At 42.2% G+C, this 25,984-nt stretch overlaps 1 protein-coding gene across 1 annotated transcript in view; it reads left to right on the top strand.

The window, feature by feature from the left end:
- The window catches only part of AGXT2 (alanine--glyoxylate aminotransferase 2), a 34,682-nt gene extending 14,116 nt beyond the window's left edge, over nucleotides 1-20,566 (top strand). The window contains exons 7-14 of the mRNA XM_004453339.5: nucleotides 224-317; nucleotides 6,025-6,125; nucleotides 7,114-7,206; nucleotides 9,047-9,179; nucleotides 10,387-10,478; nucleotides 11,983-12,132; nucleotides 16,584-16,682; nucleotides 20,426-20,566. Coding sequence (XP_004453396.2) covers nucleotides 224-317; nucleotides 6,025-6,125; nucleotides 7,114-7,206; nucleotides 9,047-9,179; nucleotides 10,387-10,478; nucleotides 11,983-12,132; nucleotides 16,584-16,682; nucleotides 20,426-20,533 — 870 coding nt within the window. The 3' untranslated portion in view covers nucleotides 20,534-20,566. The remainder of the gene's footprint in view (nucleotides 1-223; nucleotides 318-6,024; nucleotides 6,126-7,113; nucleotides 7,207-9,046; nucleotides 9,180-10,386; nucleotides 10,479-11,982; nucleotides 12,133-16,583; nucleotides 16,683-20,425) is intronic.
- The last annotated feature ends 5,418 nt before the right edge of the window (nucleotides 20,567-25,984 follow it).

Genomic DNA, 25,984 nt, shown 5'->3' with positions numbered 1-25,984 from the left:
GAGGTGCCCACATATCTGATTTCTAAGAGAAAAAAAAAAAAGTATCCCTTTAAAGCAGAATATTAGGTCTTCTTCTTAATTGGGGGGGAGGGGACTGGTGGGTGAGGAAGGAATCTCCATATCAAATTAAGAAGGCCTCTTGCCTTGCTCAATACCATATGCTCCCCCAAATTGGCTGTCCTGTGCTCCTGTTTTGCCAAACTCCTTCTTTTGTCATTTGCAGACAATGTGCCCAGATGTTTTCCGCGGCCCTTGGGGAGGAAGCCACTGTCGAGATTCTCCAGTGCAAACAGTTAGGAAATGCAGCTGTGCACCAGGTCCAAATGGGCAGGGAGGGAGGGACCCAATGGACAGTCAGGAGGGGTAAAGAATTCGGAGAAAGGCAGAAGCATTCCTGAATGAACAATTACCTTTGAAAAAATGGGACAAAGGAAAAAGAAGTCAAAGCAAACAAGACTAGAAATAAGCACCTCGTAAGAACATCTCTCCTGCCTCCTACCACTTTACCATCAGTGCATCTGCTTGGCTGTGGAGGAAAAGTGGGACTATTGGAGCTATGCTACCAGAACTGAGCTCAAGAACAGACTATCGCCTGGTACTTAACGAAGGGGAAGTCTTTAATATTGTGGCTTATTAGCAATCGCTCTGGTATGAATTTGAATAAAAAAGAAGGTTTGTGGAATTATTTACCAATTCACAATGGAACAAGAGGAGGGAAAAGAAGTAATTACTGGGGGAAGCAGACTTGGCCCAGTGGTTAGGGCGTCCGTCTACCACATGGGAGGTCTGCGTCAAACCCCGGGCCTCCTTGACCCGTGTGGAGCTGGCCCATATGCAGTGCTGATGTGCTCAAAGAGTGTCATGCCATGCAGGGGTTCCCCCGCGTAGGGGACCCCCATGTGCAAGGAGTGTGCCCCGTAAAAGAAAGCCGCCCAGCAGGAAAGAAAGTACAGCCTGCCCAGGAATGGCACCGCACACACGGAGAGCTGACACAACAAGATGACGCAACGAAAAGAAACACAGATTCCTATGCCGCTGACAACAACAGAAGTAGACAAAGAAGAACATGCAGCAAATAGATGCAGAGAACAGATAACTGGGGCAGAAGGTGGGAAGGAGAGAGAAATAAATAAAATAAATAAATCTTTTAAAAAGAAAAAAGAAGTGACTACTTTCAGGAATCTAAAAACTCCAATCCAGAAGTTCTTCAGGGACCCAGAGTGCCAGCCAAAGTCAGAGCATCTGTCAAAACATGAGGCCTATCCTGAAGGCTACTGACATCTCTTGCAAATGTTCTAAAGGTATTCTCACAAGGAAAACTTCTATTATGAATTGCATTTTAACTGCATTCTTTACATATGCTAGAAATGAGGGAGAGGAGGTATAGAAGTAACATTGGTGTTTTTGCTAATCAAATCCTGCCTTGTATTTGTTATTTGTTCTTATAGTACAGACCTTTTGACTAGCTCATCTCAAGAAGTTCTGAAGGAAAGAACTAAATGCTCCAACCCAAACATCTTTAATGGAATAGTATGGGTCACCAGGTAGAGAAGAAGAATGTGAAATGGAAGGCTTTAAAAGCAACTTTAAAAGGAAGGGAATTCACAGTCGTCCTAAAAGTTGAATGGGATCATGGCGAACTAGAGGTAGGAAGATGAAAGAATGATCACTGGAGTAAAATAATAAGTCACAGTCACAGAGTTCAAAGCCAAAAGAGAGTTTAAAACGATAATTCACCCTGTTCATTTTAAAGATGAGGAAACCAAGGCCACACCAAGGGGTCAGAGGAGCCAGGATTTGATCCCAGGTCTTCTGACTGCAAAGCCAGTGCTCCCGACACTTACTGATCACCCTCATTCACACAGATGTGCCATCAGGATGAACCGGGCTGAAAAACAACCCCTTCTGTGGGATGGGCAGGAGGAGGCACTTGAAGTCAAGTGATCTGGGTTTACTCTTAGGCCTGCCTTTGACCAGCCGTGAGCAGAAGCACCACCTTTAGATTCAGTTTTCTCTTTTCTACAATGGAGATAGTTATGCCTGCAGGTATGGCAGATGATAGAAATGCCAAGACAAATCATAACTGTGTACCATATCTGATGGCATCAAGGACTAAAATCAGGGGGGTGCAACTTGCAGACCTTCGTCTGACTGCAAACCCACTGGCACAGAATCTAGTACACAGGAGCACCTCAGAAATGGTCATTTCCCTCCCTCCCTACTCTGTGCACCCCCTTGGCTTCTCCTGTACCTTGAGCCAACTTAAAAATGACAGGACGCCATGGTCATCCCTCTGGTGGCATTTGGAGACTAAATCACTGGGAAAGGCAGACATTGGTGCTTTTCTGGACTATTTTCTTTTGCAGATGTGAAGTCATCTGTTTCTGAACTCCTTTCTTTAGGAGATAAGACAGATCTTTTCTCTTTAAACAGAATCAGAATATAATGCCTCTGTTGCTTGTAGGGCCCCAGGAATGTTTTTATTGTAAAACAGATCACACTCATCTATGTTTTCAAACGCGTCTCAACATGGAAAGGACTTTGAGGGCGGATGGCTCCAGTTGTCAGCTCCTCTTAGGATTGGTTCACTGGGTGCATTCAGGTGCCAAACCTTGAAGGTTTTCTTTTCACCTCAGAATTTTGTCATCACTCCCAGCATAGGCCAGGGTTCCATTCTGTGGGCCAAATATGGATGTTTATGTGGTAGGCTTCATTATCTTCTCCCCATACCTCCACCCCCAGCCCCTAGGATCTTTTGTTTCAGTAGATCACTCCAGGACCTGAAGTTTGGATCTAATTCATGATGAAATTTACATCCCATCAACCACTGCCCCCACAATGTTCCAACCCTGGAATCGATCACGTCCTCTTCTTCTCCTTTTGAAAGGACAAGTTTCCTTTTCCTTGAAAATTGTTGTTCTTTCTTGGCTCTTTGCTCTGATTAACTCTTTCTGTTTCACCAGCTAAAATAAAAACTCTTCTATCTCCATTCTGTGCTTGGATAGCACCCAGTCAAGCCTCCACTTTCCACACTCTCGATGTTGTCATGGTGACAGCAAAACACTAAATGCCAAATTTCTCTCTAGAGGTGGCCTGACCTGCAGTTACAGCAGTGAGCCAATGAAGTAAATGTGAAGTGATAAGAAAACTAACTACAGTAGGAGACACTCTCACCACTGAACTTGTGGGCAGAGGGGAGAAAATCATGAGAGGTCTAGCAACAAATCCTCTTGGTTTGGTTTGTCCAAATTCAAGCCACTGGTGTTGATCTTGCTCCACCCTTCAAATAATAATGGGTTGGCTAAATTTCTAAATTGTGCCTTTTGAACATATGTCTGATCCTTCCTTTAGAGGCTTCTTAGGCCTCTTTCTCTTCCTATCCTAATAAAAATAGAAAATTTCAATCTCTAGAGGCAAAGACTTACTTGTTTACTAAATCCTGCCCATCAAAACAACAAAAGCAATGCTAACGTGTATTTTCTAGGTTTGCTATCCTTGTCATTACTTCCTGAAACCCTCCAATCCCCAATGTACAACAAGCAAAAGATATCAGGTACCTCTGCCAAGCAAGAGTCCCCAAATATCACATGAAGCCAATAAAGGATGCTTTGGGCCAGGTAGTGTTTTTCTCATTTTTCAGTGAAGGGCAGGAGTATAAAATATATTTTTGCTTCAGTTTCAACGAGCGTTGCTGAAGGCTTCTGTTCCTTAACTCTAGCCTTCAGGAGACAGGGCTCCATTCATGTTGCTAAGTAGGTGTTAGGATGGCAGGGGTGATTTTCACCTCCCAGACTGGTTTCACTGTCACCGAGGCCAGGGCCTCCCATCACATTGGCCTCCTGCTGCTGCATTCCCTGTACTGTGCATGGCCATGGTTTAAGTGTAGACAATCTGAGAATATGTGGTACTGTTTTGAACCAAATTAAAGGTGTGGATGAACACTCTATGGATTCAGTTTCTTATCGATGCAATTAATAGGAGACCTTGACATTCCAGAATAGGATTCCTCTGCCTTGTCTTTCCTGCTTCTTTGCTGGTTGCTACTCTTCACGATGCCATGCAGAGGGAAGGCTTCTGGAGCTTCAGTAATCCTCCCAGTAATATTCCCCCTTTTCTCCCATCCTCTCCTACCTACAGGATTTCATGCCTGTCTGTCTGTGTGGTAAAGCTCAAAACTATTGACGCATCCATCACCATGGACAGGAGTGTTTCTAGCATCTTTAGCAGAGTGTTTCTAGCATCTTTAAGCAACATGGTTATTACTGCTTAAACATTTAACTGGTGTGGACAACTGGCACTGGTAATATGGCAGGTTGGGTAATCTCCCGCTGAAAACAACTAAAAATCTTGGCTAAAACATGGAAAAACATCCTCTTTAAAGTATCATCACAAAAAAGTAAGGATTCTCAGGACCTCAGAAAAGTCAGCAGAGTACTTTTACCTGCTTTTGACCCAGAGGCATTTGCCAAACTTGGTGACATTGAGCTTTTTTCCTATGGATTTATGAAGTGCTGGGAATGGATGACAAAGTCCAAGACCCAACCAAAGGAGGGGATCTAATAGCTGGATCCCCAAAGAGACCACACTTCTTCCATGGGTCGACTGGAAATAAACCCATCACCCACCAAAGGGTCTGCAAGGATTCTGGTGCTGAATGGAAGTGGGAGGAGATGGTTTTGCAGGTGTGGGGTGGGGTGAGGCGGGATGTCATTACCGAAAATTGGAACTGCAGGCAGCCATCATGGCACTTTCTGGTATTCTGAGCTCTTTCTACCTCAAGCTGGTCATTTAGAGGAATCTTAGAATGTGTGAAGATGGCAAATGCAAATATTCTCTGGAGGAACCTATCTCATTCTAGGCCTTAAAGAATTCTCACAAATGAAATTCCAAGGAAAATAAACAGACTGTAGTCAAAAATAACCTTCATGCAAGGAAAGAAAACCCCACGATCAAAAACAGATCCATAAGGATTTCAAATAATGATATAATCAGACAAACTGTAAAATTAATGTGTTTAACATAGTTAATGAAAATCAAATATAAACTTGAAAATTCGTGCTGAGGATAAGGAACTATGAAGAATGACAAAAAAAGGTTTGAAAAAGAATATATCTTCCAGTAATAAAAAAATTTAAAAAGCAATAATTGAAATATGAAACCCAGTGGGTGGTTTTATCAGCAGGTTAGATCCAACCAAAGAGAAAATTAATGATCATTTGAATACAAACACTTTACTCTCTTTTCAGATAAGGAAGATCTTTAAGTAAATTCCTCAATATCGCATATCAGCCCAAATTTCTACCATTTATTTCCTTCTTCATTGATTAAACATTTATTGAACTCCTACAATATAACACCATGCAATTTGTTTGGCATTAGAGGTTAACAGAATGAACAAGAAATAGGTCCTGCCCACGAAAAGTTCACAATTTAAAGTGAAGAAAGACCTGTAAACAACAAACATAGTACGCTGTGCCAAGCACTGCAATGAATGAAAACAAGATGGCACTAGTGCATTCTTCTTTAGGATGAATTCTAACTGTCTAAAAGCATATTAATTCTAAAAACTGAGATGCTTTGTAGTTTTAAAATTACATATCAGGTAAGTGGTGATAAAAGGTAAATAAATACAGTTATTTTTTAAAAATATTAAATCCATACTCCAAGTACATTTAGGTTAAACCTGTCCAGTTAAGAGTATGGGCCTCTTTAGGCAACAGCTCCTTATACCAGACTCAGTGATTCCTTTTGGGGTGTTTATTCCAAAGATAGAAACAATTGAAATGGTTTTCTTATGCCTTTATGGCCTTCCTAATCTCCCTCCTTGAGCCAAAGTACAAGTCATTCTGACAGAATGTTCCTTCCTCAGAAATCCATGTCCTCACATCAAGATTAACTGTGTTCTAGGGGTCTCTAATCAATTTGTTCCCCTGTTTTCTATTCTCTTTACTATGTTTTTCCCCATTCTCTTGGCTGTCATTCTTACCTCTTCAAAAGCTGTTTTTGTGTGTGTATGTTTTCCAGACTCCTGCCAGGCTAAAGACCAGTATGTGGAACAGTTTAAAGATACTCTGAACACTACTGTGGCCAAGTCAATTGCTGGATTCTTTGCAGAACCAATTCAAGTGGGTATATTAACAGTAGACCTTAATTGAGCTAAGTTTAAATTATCTACAAGTTTTAACTCATATATTTTAGGAAATTCCAACATTAAGTGTCCATTACTGCATCCCTTTCCAAATTCAATTCTTTCTCTTCCTCCCCTTGAAAAAGAAAGCCACTGATTTTCAGTTTACCTTTTTAAAAAGTCACGTCTTCTATTCCCAGACTATTGATTTTCTAAAATTCTAAGGAAAAGGAAACCCCAACAATTTTCAGTTGGGTAACATGCAAACTTTCTGGAGAGCCTTGCTTTAATCTTACCAAATCCCCTTATTCTGCTTTTTCTAACTTCACGGGGAAAAAAGTACATGTGTCCTTTTTCCAGAAGGCATGTGTGTCACTTTCCTAGGGCTGCCATATGAATTATCACAAACTGGGTGACTTAAGACAACAGAAACATATTCTCTCACAGTTCTGGGGGCCGGAAGCCTAAAATCCAGGTGCCGGCAGGGCCCTGCTCACTCCCAAGCCTGCAGGAAAGAATCCTTCCATGCCCTTTCCTAGCCTCTGGTGGTGGTCAGCAATCCTTGGCTTATGACTGCATCGCTCCAAACTCTGCCTTCCTCATCACATGTATTCTTCCCTCCTTGTGTGTCTGTGTCTTCACATAACCTTCTTATAAGGACGCCAGACATTGGATTTAATCCAGTGTGATCTCAGCTTAACTACTTACATCTGCCAAGACTCTTTTTCCAAATAAGGTCCCATCTGAAGTTCTGGATAAGCATGAATTTGGGGGGACACTATTCAATCCAGTACAGCTCACTGTAAGAGTCATGGCCCCTCTTTTCAACCACATGTGAAACAGTTGTACAGATTGTTTTTAAAGTTGCCATTATTACTAATGATAATGACGATTAGAGCCTATCTATCGTTTTTCTCCAAGACTTTTTAAATTTTTCAAAGGGCTTATGCTGTTGTCTTAGGTCTTCTCGGTTTGCTCTTTTGCAGGGTGTGAATGGAGTTGTTCAGTACCCGAAGGGGTTTCTAAAGGAAGCCTTCGAGCTGGTGCGAGAGAGGGGAGGAGTGTGCATTGCAGATGAAGTAAGTGGCAACATGATAGGTGCAGAAGGCTGCCGTGGGGGCAAAAGGGGCACAGAGAGAAACCTCCTTAAACTCTCCTCTGTATCCCAGGCAGAAAGCAACTAGTGTGTGAATTCCAAGGTGTGACTTTAAACTAACGCAGCTTTTGCCAGTTAGCCAGTTGGTTTAACAAGTACAATAGATAAAAACGTGAAAGTGACTGCTTTTAGGCAGAATATGCACATTCAGTTACCCTAAAGCCCCACCCTTACTCATTGCAGTAGACCCAGCCCACTTCTCCCACTGATGTTATGCCCTTCAGCCACCACTACTCCCAAGACATTTGTGTTTGTAAACCTTGGAATGGTCCATCTCTGTCCTACTCGGAAATTCTGTGAAACTGATATTTCCCAGGTGATCACACATGGTTTGTCGTCTACCCAATTTCATGTTTTGTCCAAGCAATCTGATTTTTCATTGTTTCTACCACTTACGTATAGTATTTTGATAGGTGGAGTAAAGAAGGAAGGCACTCAGGCAAACTGGGTGGATCTTCCATGCCCTCTTCTTATGTTACCTCTTTCTGGTAGACTAATCAGCTTGTCCAGAGGTCCATGACTAGGAAGTGGGAGGCCCAGCATTGGAGCCTGGTCTGCCTGACTCCCACGTCTAGGTCCTTCTGCTACCTTGGCTACCATCCTCTAAGTTCTAAGCCTAACATCTGCCTTTGCAGCACACCTGGGAAAGAGGAGGGAAATGAGAAGGAAGCCTGAGCAGGAAGCTTGCTCCTTTAAAGGCTTTTCAGGCTCAGCTTCAGATGTCCACACCCCTTTGCCAACCTGTAATGTGTGTGTGTGGAGAGACAGTGAGGAGCCAGAATGAACAGAGAGCCAAAAGGAGATCAGTGAACCTTCACCAACAGGGCTCTGGCAGAAATTTGCATGGAGGTATTTGTGTCTGCCTGATTGCTATTTCAATCAGGCGTGTGAGCCATTCCTTCGTTCATTTTACAAACATGTTCACTAAGCATCACTAGCCACTAAGAGTGCCTTCGTATCAGGCACTCTGCTAGCAGACATGTTCATCATACTTTGGTGGTAATAGCTTGAAAGGTTCTGATGGCAGCATGCCCAAGGTGCTTTGAGTGGGAGCCTCACTGGGGCTCAGGAAAAGCTTCCTACACCAGGTGATGCTGAAGGGTGTTTCCAAGGACAAGGAGTACTGAGATGAAAAAGCAGGGAGAGGGTCATTGAGGCAGAGGGGACGCGTGCCCAAAATCACAACGCTGAGGTCAACTCTCAGTCCAAATAACCAGAATTTCTAGATAAGAGGAGTTCAATCCAGTATTCAGCCGCTCAGCTGGCTCCTCGCCATGACACAAGTTTCCGGAAGAAAAGGGGATCTCAGGGAAGAGGATGGCCAATCTATCCGGGCGAGGAGGCACTGCCCCAGTCCCATGGTAACTTCTGCTTCATGCAGCCTGGGGCAGATCCAGCTTCTCTCCTCTTCTCTGGCTGCCTTACACACCAGAGGTCTTATCACACATACCCTCCCCATCTCCAACAGCTCTGAGGCATATTATTATTAGTACTCTTATTTAACAGATGAATTAGAGGTTTAGAGGAACTAAGCAACATAGCCAGAATTGCACTAATTTAGTAAATGGCAGAGGTGCCTAAAATCCCAGGCACAGACCAAGCATTTTCTCCATCATAGTACAATGATGGTGATGATGACAATGATGGGGGGGGGGGGGGCGGTGCGGGGGGAGAGGAAGAGGAGGAAAGGGAAGAGATCAGAGAATCCGAAAAAACAGCATCTCTTGAAAAGTTTCCAGTGGTTTCAAATTTGTTTCCATCAGGTACAGACAGGATTTGGAAGGATGGGTTCTCACTTCTGGGGCTTCCAAACCCATGATGTCCTGCCTGACATTGTCACCATGGCTAAAGGGATTGGGAACGGCTTTCCCATGGCAGCAGTTGTGACGACTCCAGGTGGGACTTTTGGGTAATCTGGTTTCTTCTGGGCCTCCTGCCTTGGTGATGGTATAAACACATGTATTTAAACTTGTGTGGATTGGAAACAGTGATGGCAACTATGCAGGGCATTTCTAAAAAAATGAAAGAGAAATAGTCTATTCTTTATATTCTTCTCCCACCTCCACAATGAAATACAGGAATCTACCACACTGAGGAAGTATAAGAAAAAGTGCTACAAAAACAAAGCAAAATCAACCTTGAACCTTCCATTCAAATCTTATTCTTGAAGGAGACTTTTAGTTGGTCCTGTCACATCAATAAGCTATAGACTTAAGGTCTAGAATGACAGTTTACTCTGTTGATGTCTTACCAATAAAATACCCAAATGCAATTCTATGCAATTAGCCAGAACATTCTACAGCATTAGAATTAATGGCATTTTCCATTTTAGTGAGGTTTTCCAAAAGATCATTTTTAAGAGCCATTTATTGTTGAAAATCTTAAAATGATTTCATCCATTTTCCCAGCCAACACTAAGCACATTAAAGAGGCACTACAACATAATCTATGCTGTGTAGCAATCCTCCAAAATGTACTCATCAAATGCAATGCATGTACCACACTAATGAAAGAAGTTGATGTGGGAGGAATGGAGGGAATGGGGAGTGAGATATATGAGAATGTCTTATATTTTTTACTGTAACATTTTGTGTGGTTTATGTATCGTTAAAAAGAAAAAAAAAAAGAGGTACTACAGGATAATAAGTGCCTTGTGCTATCTTGGTATAAAAGGTACCTTTTGTAATGGTACACAAATGTGTATGTAGAAGATGAAGTACAATGTATTGAATATACACTGGCTCTGGAACAACCTGGAAATTATGTTAGTAAATCCTTGACCTGTGGTTGTTTTCTTGATATTTCCTTCTTAACCCTAACAGTGGAACACAGGAAAAGAGGTTTAGCTGGAAGATTCCATGTAAGTTCCCATAAGTCATGTTTTAAGGTATTTTTACTTCACACAACATATTAATGATTTTGATATCAAACTTTTCATCAAGTAAATAGTCTGTTTTTCCTTATCCACTCTTAGGTGGATAAAGAATAAATTGGAAACAATGTCATTTATAACGTGAAATTAAATATAATCCAAATTGTCTGATAGGAGATTGTGCATCATAATGTGTTATTATTTATCTACCTTTGAGTTTTTTCCCTCTAGAGATTGCCAAGTCTTTGGCGAAACACCTATTTCACTTCAACACCTTTGGAGGAGGCCCCCTGGCCTGCGCCATCGGATCAGCCGTGCTTGGGGTATGTTCCAGCAGCTATGTTGCCATCACATGCTCTTGTTGCACCAATGACTGCTTCAAACATACACACATTATCAGAATTCTATCACAGTACATCACTAAGGTAAAAAGTGAATTTCTAGCTTATGAGTTTAACTCGATTTCCAGTTATTATTCTGCATCCCTCCCCCTATCCACCCTTCTGTTTTAAGATCTAGCTTGGATGCAGGAAGTATTGGATAGGAAATAATGTACAATTAACCTCACATGTCTGGGGAAAATATAAACATGTCCCTAGTCAGCTGGTGGCACTGAAATGTACCTGTTATCTGGGTGCTGTGCCATGGACAGTTACCACCTGCTAAAATTGTTTTCACTTTAATTTTGGCCCTGTCTCATGTACCTTTCCAATGAGGTGATTGAGCTGTTATGAAAAACTCTTCAGCCATACCCTGTTAATTTAGCCTGATGTCTCATTTTTCAAATGGCCTTGCTAATACATATGATAGAATTTGCTTAAAGAGGTACAACATATATCTGGAAGGATGCACAATAAATTAATAATAGTGCTGTTTACAGGGAGGGGAACTTGGAGTCTGGGGCACCAGGGATCAGCGAGCATCATTTTACTACATGATTAACCTACTCAACATATTATATGTAAAGGTATTTTAAATAAATAAATAAATAAAAGCTGCCCTCAATAAGTAAATAGTTATCTCCAAATACAACTAAATGACAGGATGAGAAAGTGTGGGTAGACGTGTGTCATTTATTTCATTTTGTAGGCATGGCCAACTTGTTTATTAGGTGTTCGTGTCACCAGAACCAATTTAGAAGGTAGAGAAGGCTTAGGCGAACAAACAGCTCTTCAGCACATCAAAGTTGGCGTGCAATTATTGTCAGCTCAATGTAAAGTGTATTTCACAGATCTTGTCAAGAATCATAGGTCTCTGCTGTGAGGGGAGCTGTCATCAGTTGCCCTGGTTCTAGCTCAGCTCAGCTGAGGTGTTCAAAGCCCTGCATGGCAGCATGTGGGCTCTAAGAGCCTGTGTCTGGCTGAGCGCTGCATCCAGCTGAGGGCTGCTAGGCAAAGAAAAACAAGCTTCTAAGCAAGCAAGGGCCCATGCCATGTCTTCCCTCAGAGCAGGCTCTACTACCCCCACATGCAAGGAAAATCAGGGCCGGAATGTTTGTCTTCTTCACCACTGTAGCCCAGGTCGTGGCAAAACCTTGTAACACCGAACCTCGGAAATCCAAATTCTGTATTACTGACTGCAAAGACATGTCCTTTCTTCTTTCCTAGCTTCTTACTCACCCAAGGAGGTGAGAGGGATGAGAGAAAACATGCATTCCTGCTGGAAAATTTGTTTCTCTTCACAGCAAATCATTCTGTAGCCCTAATGTGGCCGCTGTAGACTCTGCCTTGGGTTCCATTTTTCTGGTACTGCAAAGAGGGTCCAGGCTTCTCAGTCAATTTTAGAAAATGTTTTTTCATGTAAAATTATTTGAGGCTCTCTCAACAGGTGATTAAAGAAAACTGTCTACAGGAAAACAGTCAAGAAGTTGGTACCTATATGTTACTGAAGCTTGCCAAGCTGCGAGATGAATTTGAAATCGTGGGAGACGTCCGAGGCAAAGGCCTCATGATAGGAATAGAAATGGTGAAGGATAAGGTGGGTTCTGTCCTGCTGCTCTGTGTTGCTGTTTTGGCGTAGTAGGAATTAAAGAAGGAAGCATCAGCTGAAAGCTCGGGGAGAGAGCATATGAGGACAGCCAGATTCATCAAAGCCCAGTAGAGACTGGTAGAGAGTGTTGAGTATAAACAAAATGCTAGCAGATGGTCAAGGATTCTAAAGGGAGGGTATTTGGAAAGGGAATTAATTGTGTCAGACTGGATCAAGATCATTGGCTATGAAGTACTGAATATTTGGAATTGGAAATATGGAGAAGGGGGAAATTATTTGGAGAGGGACAAGTGATCCAGAGAGTTAATGCAAGTACGGGAGAAGGGCTAGAAACAGGTTGTGGTACTGGGTTGAGTGGGGTTTTAATGACATACTGTGTTTTGTGTTTCTTTGTTTGTGAATGGGTTTTGGTCTCCCAAGTAACCAGGGAGGAATCTTTCTGATATTCTCTGATGTTCCGTAAAATACAACATGACAACAATCGAGCCTAGCATTTTCCCCAAAACCAGTTATTCATCCCTTGGTCACTGTTTTTGCCTTTCACTCTCCACGGTTCTCCCAGTTACCCCGCCTCAAAACCACAAAATAAGCTATAACTCCTTCGCCTGCCCTTATTTCTAACAACAAACCTCATTAATAATTTCCTTACTGTGTTGCTCAAATCCTTCCTTTTGTCCCTTTGTTTCTATAGCTGCCCCTACAGCCCATGCAGGTAGGAAATTGTCACTTTCTTCCACAAAAAAACAAAGTCTAGATCCTAAGGAGAGCAATAGTATGAGAATCTCAACATGGCAGCTGTAGCCAGACCAAACATGCAGTCCTAATTCTTGTCCACAGAGCTCCAGCTTCCCCCTGAGTGATCTCTTGCTGTTTGCTCTGGCCACATCGCCCTAGCTTGGCAGGGTTCATACCAGACCATGGGCCTAAGACTCTCCCATTAATTCCACCTAGCAGAGCCAGTACAAAGCTGGAATGCTTAAAGACGCTTTTCAAACTAAAAGAAGACAACAGGGGAAAAAAAAGTAATAGGAGACAAGGCCCTCTGGGTCACAAGCCATAACCTACTTATCTTCACCTTTGGGCCCAGTACAAGGGTTGTTTTGGGGCCTTGGAAGAACCCATCCTATGCCCCACTCCAGGAGCTCCCTCAAAGATACCTAGACTCCTCAGGTGTAGACTCCAGAGAGGAAAGCCCAACAAGAGAGGAGGGGGTGCTCCCTCTCCACTCTTCTAAACCCAACTTTGGGCACTCAAAGATAAATGAACAAGCTGTTCATCAGCACTTTATTTATAATAGTACAACACTGGAATCTTCCCAAATGGCCCTTGACAGAGAACAAATAACTTATGGCACACCCTTACTGCAATGATATAGACTTGACATGGAAAGATATATAAAGTATATTGTAAAAAATAAAGCAGCTTATAAAATAGTATCTCTAAAATGAGCTCTTTTTGCCCTAGTTCTGCCCTTTGTTAGTTATAAGCACAGGCTCTGAGGCCAGACTGAAATCCCAGCTCCTCCATTCCCTAGTTCTACTCATTGTCCCCTCAGATGCCATTCTCTCTCCTTCATCAGATGTCCCTCAAGCTTCTCCTCAAGCATGGAATGTAGTCCTCTCCTCTCCATCTCTACCTGTGGAAATCCTAGCGCTTTTCAAGAGCTAACTCTTCTTCACCCCTCCTCCTTAAAGCTTGTCTTTGCTACTGCCCCATACGTAGATTCCAACCCTCTGAGAATTCCTCTAGCATTTACTGTCTAAGGAGCTCCTGTGAAATAACCTTTTGCACCACGTATTCTGGTTTTCAGGTACAAAGATCTTATTTTCCTGAATGTGCTGTGTGCTTTGGAGGCCGGGAAACACGGAAATGGTAAAGGCCTTATAGGTGCTGGTTGGTTATTTCCGGCCCCGAAACACTTCTGACCACATTCCTGTGGTAATAACAGCTATAATGCGGTCCAGACAAATCCAAGGGATGGGTGCTCTCAGACACTACTGGAGTGGTTGTCATTTGGTATGGCCCTTTTGGGTAGCAATTTGGCTGTTATCTAGCAAAATTTAAATTATCTTTACATTTCAACCTAGCAATTCCAATTCTTGAAATATATTCTAAAATTTTCACAAAAGTATGTAAAATTATATAATAATCATGAAAAATTGGATGCAACCTAAATTCCCAGCAAAAAGAGATTGAACAAATTACATTACTTACAAACAGTGAAATCCTAGGGGACCTTTGAGAAAACAATGCAAATACACAGTCATGGAAAAATGCTCAAAATATATTGTAAAATTTTAAAAACAAGCTGCAGAATATTATAATGTGATTCATTTTTTTAAAGTTAAATATGCATATAGATGTATTCATATATATTTTTTAAAAACCAGAAGTGGGTTTAAGGGAAAAGAAGCTTTCAGTTTTTAGTTGCTGTACTTTTGTACTGTTTGAAGTCTTAAAAAAAATTTTTTTTTAAACAAGAGAGATAAACCTAGGTCTACATTGCACACCAAAGCAGGTTTTTAATTACTAACATACCCACTTCATTATCAAGCAATTGGGACCCAGGTTTAAGCAAAAGGGCCTGAACAGGCTGCCCTGTGGCTTTGCTAGAGTTTCCCACCCTACTTTTTTCTGAGGAATGCATACAAAATGTTCCATTAGTCACGGCATTTGAGCCTCAGTATGATTAAACAGGCAAGATTGGGGGTGGGAGGGGGCAGGGGGGAAACCCAGACCAATGTCAGGATGAGGCCAAACAAACTCCACCTACACCTATTCAGATCCTTCTGTTGGGCAAGCACCAGCCCAGCCTTTCCTCAGGAAACTTTCCAGATGGTGCTGGCCCCCTCTGACCTGTCTCCCCTGCAATCATATTTGACTTCTATCCTTTCCTCCCGTTTAGGCCTAAATTATTTTGTCATATTTTCATCTTCCCTCTCTAATAGAGAAAAATCTCAGGGGCAAGCAAGCACACAAGGTGACATTTTGAGGTCCAATGTGGCCTTTCCCCCACCCCATTATCCAGGAGTCTGAAAGCTCAAACTTTTTTTTTTTGGTCTTTATCTTAAAACTTTAAGACAGACAAAACAATGCAAACATCTCAGGGAGAGCCAGCCTTATTCTGATCTCAGACACTGACACTTGACACTGAATGGAAAAGGTTACTATTGCGGGGGGCGGGGGAGATCTATAGTAAATCCTAGAAGAAGGGTGGGAAGCCCTGAGGAGCACTGGAGAGAGCCTTCCTCTGCCTCTCACAGATGGCTGAGCTGACCCTCCAGCAAGGACCATGCCTGATGTATCTGAAACCAGAGAGCCTGCCCCAGTGCTGGGCCTACCGCGGGGGCTTTTTGCAGCTGTGCTAAGGGGAGCGGTCGCCAGACCCAGCACTCAGCCCTCAGAAGACAACTAGACAGGGAAACCTAATGTAAATCATGGGCTATAGTCAACCGAATAGTTAAAATAGCGTTTCATCAATTGTAACAAAGCCACCGTGCGATTGCAAAGAATTGCTAATAAGGAAAACTATGGATGTGGATGTGACACGTGATTTTTCTGTAAAACTACAACTTTTCTAATTTAAAAAAAAAAAAAGGATTAGAGCAGGTTTTTATGCCAGTCATCTAATGAGCATTTTCAACATAATAGTCCAATTTGGTAGATCTAGCCTGACGCCTAAATATCGGTAGATTGTAAAGTCTTCCAGGTAATGCAGACGGAGAGTCAGACTTGAAGTGACTGAGGTAGAAGAAGGTGTCAGTACTCACAGGCTGGGAACCCAGGGGACACACAGGGCCCCAGCCCGAAGTCACCACAGGCATACCAGCCTGTCTGAACAGGCTAGTAGGGGACGAAACGTCAGATGCCTAGATCCCCGGGCTCCTGAAGTGCTTAGCTTTCTTAACCCTGGAGATTAAGTTTTGGGGGAGAAGGAGCAAATTCCACAAGCAGGGGAGTTGAGGACACACTGGACCCACCCCCAGCTGCCCAGGTTGTGCTGTGGCCCAGAGGAAGCCTGGCCTGCCCATGCTGTTGTGCAACTACTGAGCCTTTTCCTGGACTTCGCAATGAGCTTTCCACATGGCCGTATCAACGTGAAGAGCTGAGGAGACTTTCCACAAAAACAAAGCAGACTCCTAATTCAAAACTCCTAGAGTAAACACTCACAGAGCCAAGATTCAATGGCTATCTGCACTGAACTTCATTTTTTCTTTGGAAATTTAGGATGGATTAGGATAAAAACAAATATTTTTCATAATACTCCCCCAAAAAATCTGGCCCAGCGATTAACAGTTTTATTCAATTACAGAAAAAGAAGAAAGGGGAAAGAAGAAAGGCACTGGTTGCCTGAGTTGCTTTTTCTTTTTCTCTGGGAAATTATGCCTCAACCGACCATTCAAATGCCAAATACAATTGTTCTTAAATTTTATTTACAGACGAGCCGCCAGCCTCTTCCTCTTGAAGAAATAAATCAAATCCATGAGGACTGCAAGGACATGGGGCTCCTAATTGGCAGAGGAGGCATTTTTTATCAGGTAAGGGGAAGCCTGGTTTTTTCCTGTCCTTTTAGATGAGCATCTCTCTGATTTCCCGATGCTGGGACCAGTTGTGTTTGTGCATCCTCCAGGAAATAATGCTCAGGTGGTATGAAAAGAAAAGGGCAGTGATGCCTTCAGGCCACTAGGGGGAGCTGTGTCAAAATGGTTGGGTTTTCTTTGCTTGAGGAGACTAGGTATAGAGGACAAACTACCCAGACAAACCAGAGGATTTACAGTACAGGCCATTTAAAAAAGGTTACAATAGTCATGCAACAAATAATTTATTTCAGGTATGAAGTAATTCTAGCCACTGTTAGTGCCAATCTAGCAGAGCCCTGGGCTCTGACTTGATGAAACCTGACACCTGTCTTATCATGGCTGCTGTGGCTGAGAGCGACCAAACAGCCCTGGACCAAAAAGCCCTGGACCAAACAGCCCTGGCAGGCCCAGCTGACCCCTGCAGGAGGGGTGGGATCCACCTGGGCGGGATCCTAATGCAGAACTCCACGTCAGCCACTCCCACTGTCTTCACCCTGGGGCTGGGAGATTCCAGAGACCTTCCTCATCCCTTACCTGGGGAAGCCCAGTACAGATTCTTTGTTAGGCCCCCATTCTTCGCCCTGCCCTCCCCTCGCAGGTTGCTGCTGCCCTTTGTGAAGCCATCTGTTCCTAACTTCCTCACACTGGCAAGATCCCCATTCCAAATCCAAACTATGCTATACAAAACCAGAATGAGAAATTTTCCTGAAATAAGCTCTGTGGGTTTTTCCTAGTCATAGTCATAAATATTTTTCTGAACCTATCAGACTGTAATGTAATGATTAAAAATCCTAAAGTGTGCAGCTTATTAAGACATAAAACCACTAATTGTTTCCTTAGTTATCCCTTAGTTATTTGGCCAACATTTATTGTGCACTAAGTGGCAGGTGTGATGCTGGATACTAAAGCTACAATGACAAATAAGATCTAGTCCCAACCTTCGCTGACTGACAGGAGAAAAAGAAACAGAAAACTACAACAAAATGTAGTAAGCTCAACGGAAGATCTAAAAAGCATATTATAGGAGGAAAGAGAAGAGCCTGTTCAGCGGTCTTTCTGGCTAATCTGTGCCTTGAATAATAAAGGAAACAGTTGAAGCATGCATAGAAGTATTGCAGAGTGCAAAGAGCTGCAAGAACTCTAGAATGACTGGAGTATAGGGCTTGAGGCAGCAAATGGGGAAGAAATGAGGCTGAAGAGGTAATAAGAAGCCCTTGTTATTAATACTTGCCTGGCACTTTTCTAAATACTCGGCACGTAATGATTCATTTATAGCTCACAATAAGCCTTCAAATAAGTACTAGTATTATTCTTATTTTATAGTTGAGGAAAAAGAAGCACAGAGAGTTCTGGAAAATAGCGCAAGCCACACAACTAGTAAAGGGCAGAATCAGGATTCAAACTCAGGCAGTCTGATTTGTGAATTTTCCTGGTGGGGATGGGGGATGGGGAAGGCATAAATCTTAGAGGACAAAACCAGAAGCGGGGAGGGTAGGTAGGGGGCAGGTGATGTTCTCTAAACCTAGCAGGGATAGAGGAGACATTCTAAAACCATTCTCGAAGAAAAATGGACAGAATTTGGATATGAAGAAAGAGGGAGAGTCAGACTAAACCCATTCTGGCTAGCTTGGTTCAGGGAGGGCAAAGATGAACACATTCCATCTGAAGTGTTTATGGGCCTTCTGTTCTGTATACAAGTCTGTGGCTCAGAGGAAAGGGCTGAGCTGCAGACCACGATTTGGGAGTCATCAACCTATGAGTAGTGAGGGGAGCATCAGAAGGCTGAAAGGTACAGAGGCCAGACTGCCGTGCGGTGAGGTGTGGCTGGGGGCAGGGTAGGGGAGTGAGTGAAAAATAATGGTGAATATGCAAGCACCAACCAGTCTTTTTAACCTAAATTTGGATCAGTGCAGGAGGATAGCATTTTTGTGGTAGCTAGAAGGGGTTGAGGGAGTCAGTTCAGATATTTACTTGGTGAGGTTTAGATTTGGGTTAGGAGAATTTTAAGCCTGTTTGTTATAGGCTGAGGTGAGGTTGAGGAAAAGTCAAAGACAAAAGAGGAGAAAGAGATGATTGCTGAAGTGAAGGTAGAGGAGGTATTGGAGATCAGGGGCACAGAGTTGGATTTGAACAGGAGAGACACTTCATTCTCTGAACCTTCAGGGAAGAGGTAAAAGCTGAGAGATCTTAATCAGTTCAACTTTCTCTGAGAAGTATGAGACAATATTGTCTATGAAATAGAGTGAAGGGGGTAGAGTTGGGCAAGGAAACTGAGAAGAATGATAAGGTTTAGAATGGGAAAGGAGGCAGCAGACTTGGCCCAGTGGTTAGGGCGTCCGTCTACCACATGGGAGGTCCACGGTTCAAACCCCAGGCCTCCTTGACCCGTGTGGAGCTGGCCCAGGCGCAGTGCTGATGCGCGCAAGGAGTGCCCTGCCATGCAGGGGTGTCCCCAGCGTAGGAGAGCCCCACATGCAAGTACGCCCTGTAAGGAGAGCCGCCCAGTGCGAAAGAAAGTGCAGCCTGCCCAGGAATGGTGCCACAAAAGAAAGTGCAACCTGTCCAGGAATGGTGCCGCACACACGGAGAGCTGACATGACAAGATGACGCAACGAAAAAAGAAATCACAGATTCCGCACACACGGAGAGCTGACACGACAAGATGACGCAACGAAAAAAGAAATCACAGATTCCTGTGCCGCTGACAACAACAGAAGCAGACAAAGAAGACGCAGCAAATAGACATAGAAAACAGACAACCAGGGTGGGAGGGGAAGGAGAGAGAAATAAATAAATAAATCTTTTTAAAAATTAAATAAATAAATAAAATAAATGAAACCTCCCACGTTAGGTAACAAAGAAGGGAATTTAGATTAAAAAAAAAAAAATAGAATGAGAAAGGAAACTAACAGAGGACGAGAAAAACTTACGGGACCAGCAGAAGTTCAGAAGTTGGAGGCCCTGAATATCCAGTGGTGTCAGTGTGCCCAGCTGTGTGATCTTCTCTAAGAGCTCCGAGCTATCTATATTGGAACAAGCAGTTCAATTATAGCCCTGATCAGGAAAGGCAGAAAGCAAGTGAAATGAGGGAGGAGGTGATGAAGTAGTCTGGACAATCAACCATGTCTACAAGCTGGATAGGAAGGGAAGGAAGAGATCTTGTTGGGGCAATAGACCTGAAGAGAATGGAGGAAGGAGGATACTGAAATTTTAATGGAATGGGAATCAGAAATTGAGTTATATCAGATGAAGTGAAGGCTTATGGCACTGGCATTGGGTGTGAATATTTGGAAAAGAGTGAAGAAGGTCCTGGGAGCCATAGCAATCAAGAAACTGAAATGCTAGTTTGCTGGGTTGCATATATGGACTTGTAAGTCATCCCTGGTGATAGCTAAAATGGGGTCGAGATAGGGGCCTAAGGCCTCAGTAAAGGTGGTGGAAGGACCAGGAAGTGAATAGATGATGAAAAGGAAAAGGCTAAGGCAGATAGCATGAGCCTCAGAAAAACAAAGATTTTTACAGCAACTAGAGAATGCCTGGCCTGGATATATCATTGCAGAGAGAAGTGGAAGTCAACTCAGTGAGTGAAATATAAGGCATGTCATGGAAACAAGATTTTGTATTCTTAGTATAGTGCATTTCCTTGAAATCACATTTGATTCCATGCCAATTTGTTGCTCTATTTTATTTTGTTTCCCCAGACATTCCGCATTGCACCCCCAATGTGTATCACTAAACCAGAAGTTGATTTTGCAGTAGAAGTACTTCATTCTGCCTTAATCCAACACATGGAAAGAAGAGCCAAGTAAATTTTTAAAAATAAAAAAACACAGGTTTCAAGAGCTTCCCACTTGTGTTCAAGGTTAATTTTAGAACTACTGACATGTGGAGAAAACCTAAGACTCCCTAGTGGTTGTAAAAAGACACAGGTGACTGCCTACCAGCCATATTTGTTAACAGAACCCCTATTATATTGAGAAGTCTATCCTTCAGGGAAAGAACCTTTATCCTTAGCTCAGAAAACAAATCTTAATTGGCCTAGGTTAATTAGGTAATTTGATTCCCCTTTGCAGTGATGGTTTACGCATGAATCTGAGTCCTTGGTGAGGTCAATGAATCTCTGACTTAACCAATTCTCAAGCCACACTATGTTACGTGATGTTTGACTTAGGGTTTTCCAGGGAAACAGAACCATCATCAGAACTGGCTCACGCAACTGTGGGGATAAGGAAGTCCAAATTCCATAGGGCAGACTGCAAGCTGGGAACTCCAGTGAAGGTTTACAATGAATTGCCCAAGAGAAGCTGGCTGGCTGAAGTAGAGCTGGAAATTCTTCCTTCTCACTGCTGAAATCATCAGTTCTACTTTCAAGGTCTTCAACTGATTGGATGAGACTTCTCTCATTGTTGAAAGCAATCTCCTTAGTTGATTGTAGATGTAATCAGCTGTACATGCAATCAATTTACTGATGATTTAAATCCACAAAATATCTTCACAGTAACAATCAGGCAAGTTCTTGCTTGACCAAACAACTGGACATTATAATCTAACCAATTTGACACATGAATTTAATTGACTATCACAGTCCACCCCTTGTCTACTAGGTACCCATATACATCTCCTTAAACTATATTTAATCTCTAAATAAAAACAATAACAGTCATATTTTCCCCTAACATAATTCAACTGTCCTGCACACAACCAGAAATGCACTCTTTCCCCAGAAAAGGGTGCAAGTCCTTGAGTAATATTCACTCTTAAACTTGATATCCTGTTACTTAAATGCTAACATAAAGTTAGTATTACTTATATGATAAGGGGATAAAGTAGGAAAGAAAACAAAGATATATGTGTATATATATATATATATCTTCATTAAATCAATATATATATATTCATTAAAAAACAAGGAAGATATTCCAGTCCTCACTTCTATAACTGACCATGTGGCCATACCTCACATTTATAACTACCTTCTTCCACTACCCATTCCATTGTCCCTTTGACCTCAGCAAGCACCTCAACTGGTCATGGTTCTTTGCCTGGTGCGGTCACCCAAGCCTTCATTCCTGAAGTTTCTGGGCCATTAGTAGTTCTGTCTGAATTGGGTTGTTGCAGTTTCCCATTGACTTTATCACAAGGCATGGTAAGACTAAAAGACTCCCTATGATCCCATAGGGATCCTGTACTCTAGGCAAACTCTTCTTTACCTCCATTGTGTAGTAGCAGTCCTTTTTCCCCTTGATAATTAGGATCAATCACCCCAGCAATATAATAATTCCTTTATTTGCCTGTTGATTAAGAGTTATGTGAAGCCCAAAGTGGATGGGTGGCAGTCTTAAATTCCAGTTAAATAGAATACTTGCTATGTCTCCTGGGGAAAGCACTCCTACTTTTGAAACTAAGACCTGTAGACCAACAGAGCTTTAGATTGTGGGGACTAGAAGCAAAAATTTTTCTAGTGGATGACTAGGGGTAATAGTGAGTGGTACCACTCCCATTTCCACCCCTTTGTTCCTGGAACTGTGAATTCTGGCTATGGGAGAAACAGCACCATAGAGTAGATGCTGATTTGGAGCATAGAACCTTCTGAAAAATGCTGCCCCTACACTGCAAGATTTTGCCACCCCGTTCACACCATAATTGAGTCTTCAAAAGGCCATTTCAGATAGATACAGACCATAATAACGGTTGTCAAAAGCTATAAAATTGTGCAGTGCAAAATGTAAACTATAGACCATAGCAGTGCTTCAACATGTGTTCATCCATTGTAACAAATGTACCACACTAATGAAAGAGGTTGTTAATAGAGGAAAGTGTAGGCAAGGGAGGGGGAGAAGTATGTGGGAATCTTATATTTTTTGTGAAACATTTATGTAATCTAAAGCTTCTTTAAAAATAATAATAATTAAGGAAAAAATCTTTTTACAAAAAAAGAAAAGCCATTTCACCATTCTGTCATTCAAGCTGTTTCAGGATGAGGAGGAATATGGTAAGACCAGTGAATTCCATGGACATATGTCTATTCCCACACTTCATTTGTCATGAAGTGGGTTCCCAGAAGCAATGCTGTGTGAAATACTGTGGCAGTGGATAAGACATTCTTTAAGTCCACAGATGGTAGTTTGGCAGAAACATTTTGTGCATGGAAGGCAAACCCGTATCTGGAGTATGTGTCTATTCCAGTTAAAACAAACTACTGCCCTTTCCACGATGCAAGTGGTCCAATGTAATCAACATGCCACCAGGTAACAGGCTGATCACCTCGGGGAAATGGTGCCATGTCAAAGACAGCGTATTGGTCTCTGATGCTGGCAGATTAAGCACTCAGCAGTGGCTGTAGTGAGGTCAGCCTTGGTGAATGGAAGTCCATGTTGCTGAGCCCATGCATAACCTCCATCTCTACCACCATCACCACTTTACTCATGCGCCCATTGGGCAATGGCAGGAGTGACTGGGGAAAGAGGCCAACTGGTGCCCACAGACAGGTCATCCTCTCTACTTGATTATTAAAATCCTCCTATGCTGAAGTCAGCCTCTGCTGAGCATTCACATGGGACACAAATACTCCATGTTTTTGCTCCTCAGAAATGTCTATCCACATACCTCTCCCCATACCTTTTTGTCACCAGTTTTCCCACCATGAACTTAACCGTCACACATGAAATAATCAATTCGTTGTAACCCATTTTGTTTAAGTTTTCTATTATTGATGCTAAAAGTGATGCTGAAAATACCCCCAGAGATATAGCACACTCTCTGTTTTACCTTCCTTATAATGTCTAACACAGCCTTCTTTTCTCCTCCTTCTCCATTGCTGCCATCCTACCGTAGTCTAAACCCTCATTACTCTTACTGCAATAATCTTCAAGACCAGAATTGCCCACACTTCAGTCAGAGTACAAAATCACAGTATTTTCCCCCACATATGTATTTCCTGTCTTAAAATTTACTTACTGTTCTCCCTTAATTTCACTTTCTTACTTAAATGCATTTAATAGTAAATTTTCTACAATTACCATAAATGAAAAATCAGTGTGACTTGTCGTAAGTAGAAAGTAACCATAAAAATAAAGAGTGAAATAATACAATGTAATCAAATTCTAGCTAGATACAGTTGTTTGCAAATGTCCTCCAAACATTTAAGGACTATATTCTCTTTGTGTTCATGGGAGATGAGAGAGAATCTGAGAAGCATTAAAAACATATTGGCAATCTGAGACCTTCTGCTTAACACAAACAGAAGAGGGGTAAGAGAGCTGAAAGGGAAATAACTTCCTCACCCCGAGATTGGTGTTTACTTAAAGCGGTGCCCAGGTTTGAAGTCGGGTCCTAAGCCATCTACCTCCCTGAGAAATCCTACACCTCACTGCCAGATTTGTTTCCCTTGGGCACTGACTTAAACATGCCATTCCTTACACAACCCCTTTCAGTTACTCTCCATTGTCCCCTGGATAAGGTGAAAACTCCATAGCAAGGAGCTCAAAAACCTCCTTTATAGGTCAAACACTTAAGAAATTTTTTTTTTTGGGCACAGTGGAAAGAACATTGGCTTAGGAGAAAAATGATCTGAATTCCAAACTTAGTTCTTCTGCTTATTTGCTACAGACAGAACTTGAGCAAGTCTTTAACCTCTTTTTGACCTCATTTTACTCCCAGGCATATTGCGTTTCCTACCCCATGGACCTGCTTTGGGAACCAAGAGAGCTAATAGGAGTAAACATGTTTTGCAAACTAACAAGCTACACAAATGGAAATTTCATCCATTCAAGCTATATTTTGCTCCTTTCCTTCACTATAAAATCTTTTCCTGGGAGCAGATGTGGCTCAAGTGATTGAGCACCCGCTTCCCACATGGGAAGTCCCAGGTTTGGTTTCTGGTGCATTCTAAAAACAAAACAAAAAAAACAAACAACAAACAAGCAAACAAATGAAAAAAACAATTCAGGATAGCCGATGTGACTCAGTGATAGAAAGGTGGCTTCCCACATACAAGATCCCTGGTTCAATCCCCAGCCCTAGTACCTCAGAGAAAAAAAAAATTTCCCAAGAGTAGTTTTTGTGCTCCAATTTTGCCTGCTGGTCTTCCATCCAAGCTACAACCAACTAGGATCTCATTCCTGCCTCTCGTTCCTTGGAAACCACCTCCTTAAAAGGCCACACACACACACAAAAAAGTCCTCTCGTGACTTCCTGATAGCTCAACTAAAGGAAACTCAATGTTCCCCTTGAATATTCTTTCTAAATGATGCTTCTCCTTGGCTTCTGCAGCGTGGTTCTTCCACTTCACACGGCTCTTTTTTGTATTTCCTGGCAATTCCTAAACTACAAGGTTCTGTCCTAGGTTGTCTCTTCTTCCATGACAATACTCTTAAGGCAATTTCATCCACTTCTTAAATTTTCTACCAATCTTGACTATGCTGATGACTTCCAAATAATTATCTTCAGTCCCAAGTTTTTTGTCTGGGCTTCAACTACAAGATTCTAGACTTCTTCACATGAATGTCAAAAGGACACTTCAAGTTCAATATATTTAACAAAAAAAGCACTAAATATCTCTCCTCCAGTGAATTACTTCTTTTTTTTAGACTCATAATTTAGCCCATTATTTTTCCCTTCACTTATCCTTTTTGCCTTTCATAAAACTATGTCTCATGAATACTTTCTCCAGTATAATTTTTCCACCATGCCCCATCCTCTCCTTTATATCAAAACTGCCTTGGGAAGTGGAAGAAGCTCAGTGGTTGAGCACCTGCTTCACATACACAAGGTCCTGGTTTCAATCCCCCTGCCTCCTAAAAACAAACAAACAAAAGCAAATACAAAAACAAAACAAAACAAACCTGCCTTAATTTGGGCCATCATCCTCTCTCCTACAGTATGTATATTGCCTTCTAACCAATCTCCTGGCCTCTTTTCCAACCCATCATCTGTACCTGCACCAAAGTCACCCGCTCAAACGATAAATCTGATCATATCTCTCATCTCCTGAGGCCTTTGGGGACTCCCTACTGCTCATGACCAAGTCCAAACCCTATATTATGACTTTCAAGAGCCTTCACCGAAATTGTCCTGAATGACATTGCTGAGACAGATACAGGCCATTACATATCTGGCCATAACCTACAGAATGGAGTGGGAGAAAGTGTAAACTACAATGTAAACTATAATCCATGCTATGTGGCAATACTCCAAAATGTGTTCATCAATTGCAATGAATGTATTGCACTAATTGAAAGAAGTTGTTAATGTGGGAAAAG

This window comes from Dasypus novemcinctus, chromosome 2 (assembly GCF_030445035.2).
Source record: "Dasypus novemcinctus isolate mDasNov1 chromosome 2, mDasNov1.1.hap2, whole genome shotgun sequence".
Lineage (NCBI taxonomy): Eukaryota > Metazoa > Chordata > Mammalia > Cingulata > Dasypodidae > Dasypus > Dasypus novemcinctus.
The sequence above is the reverse complement of the archived record's forward strand: the minus strand, read 5'-3'. Positions and strand labels throughout refer to the sequence as shown.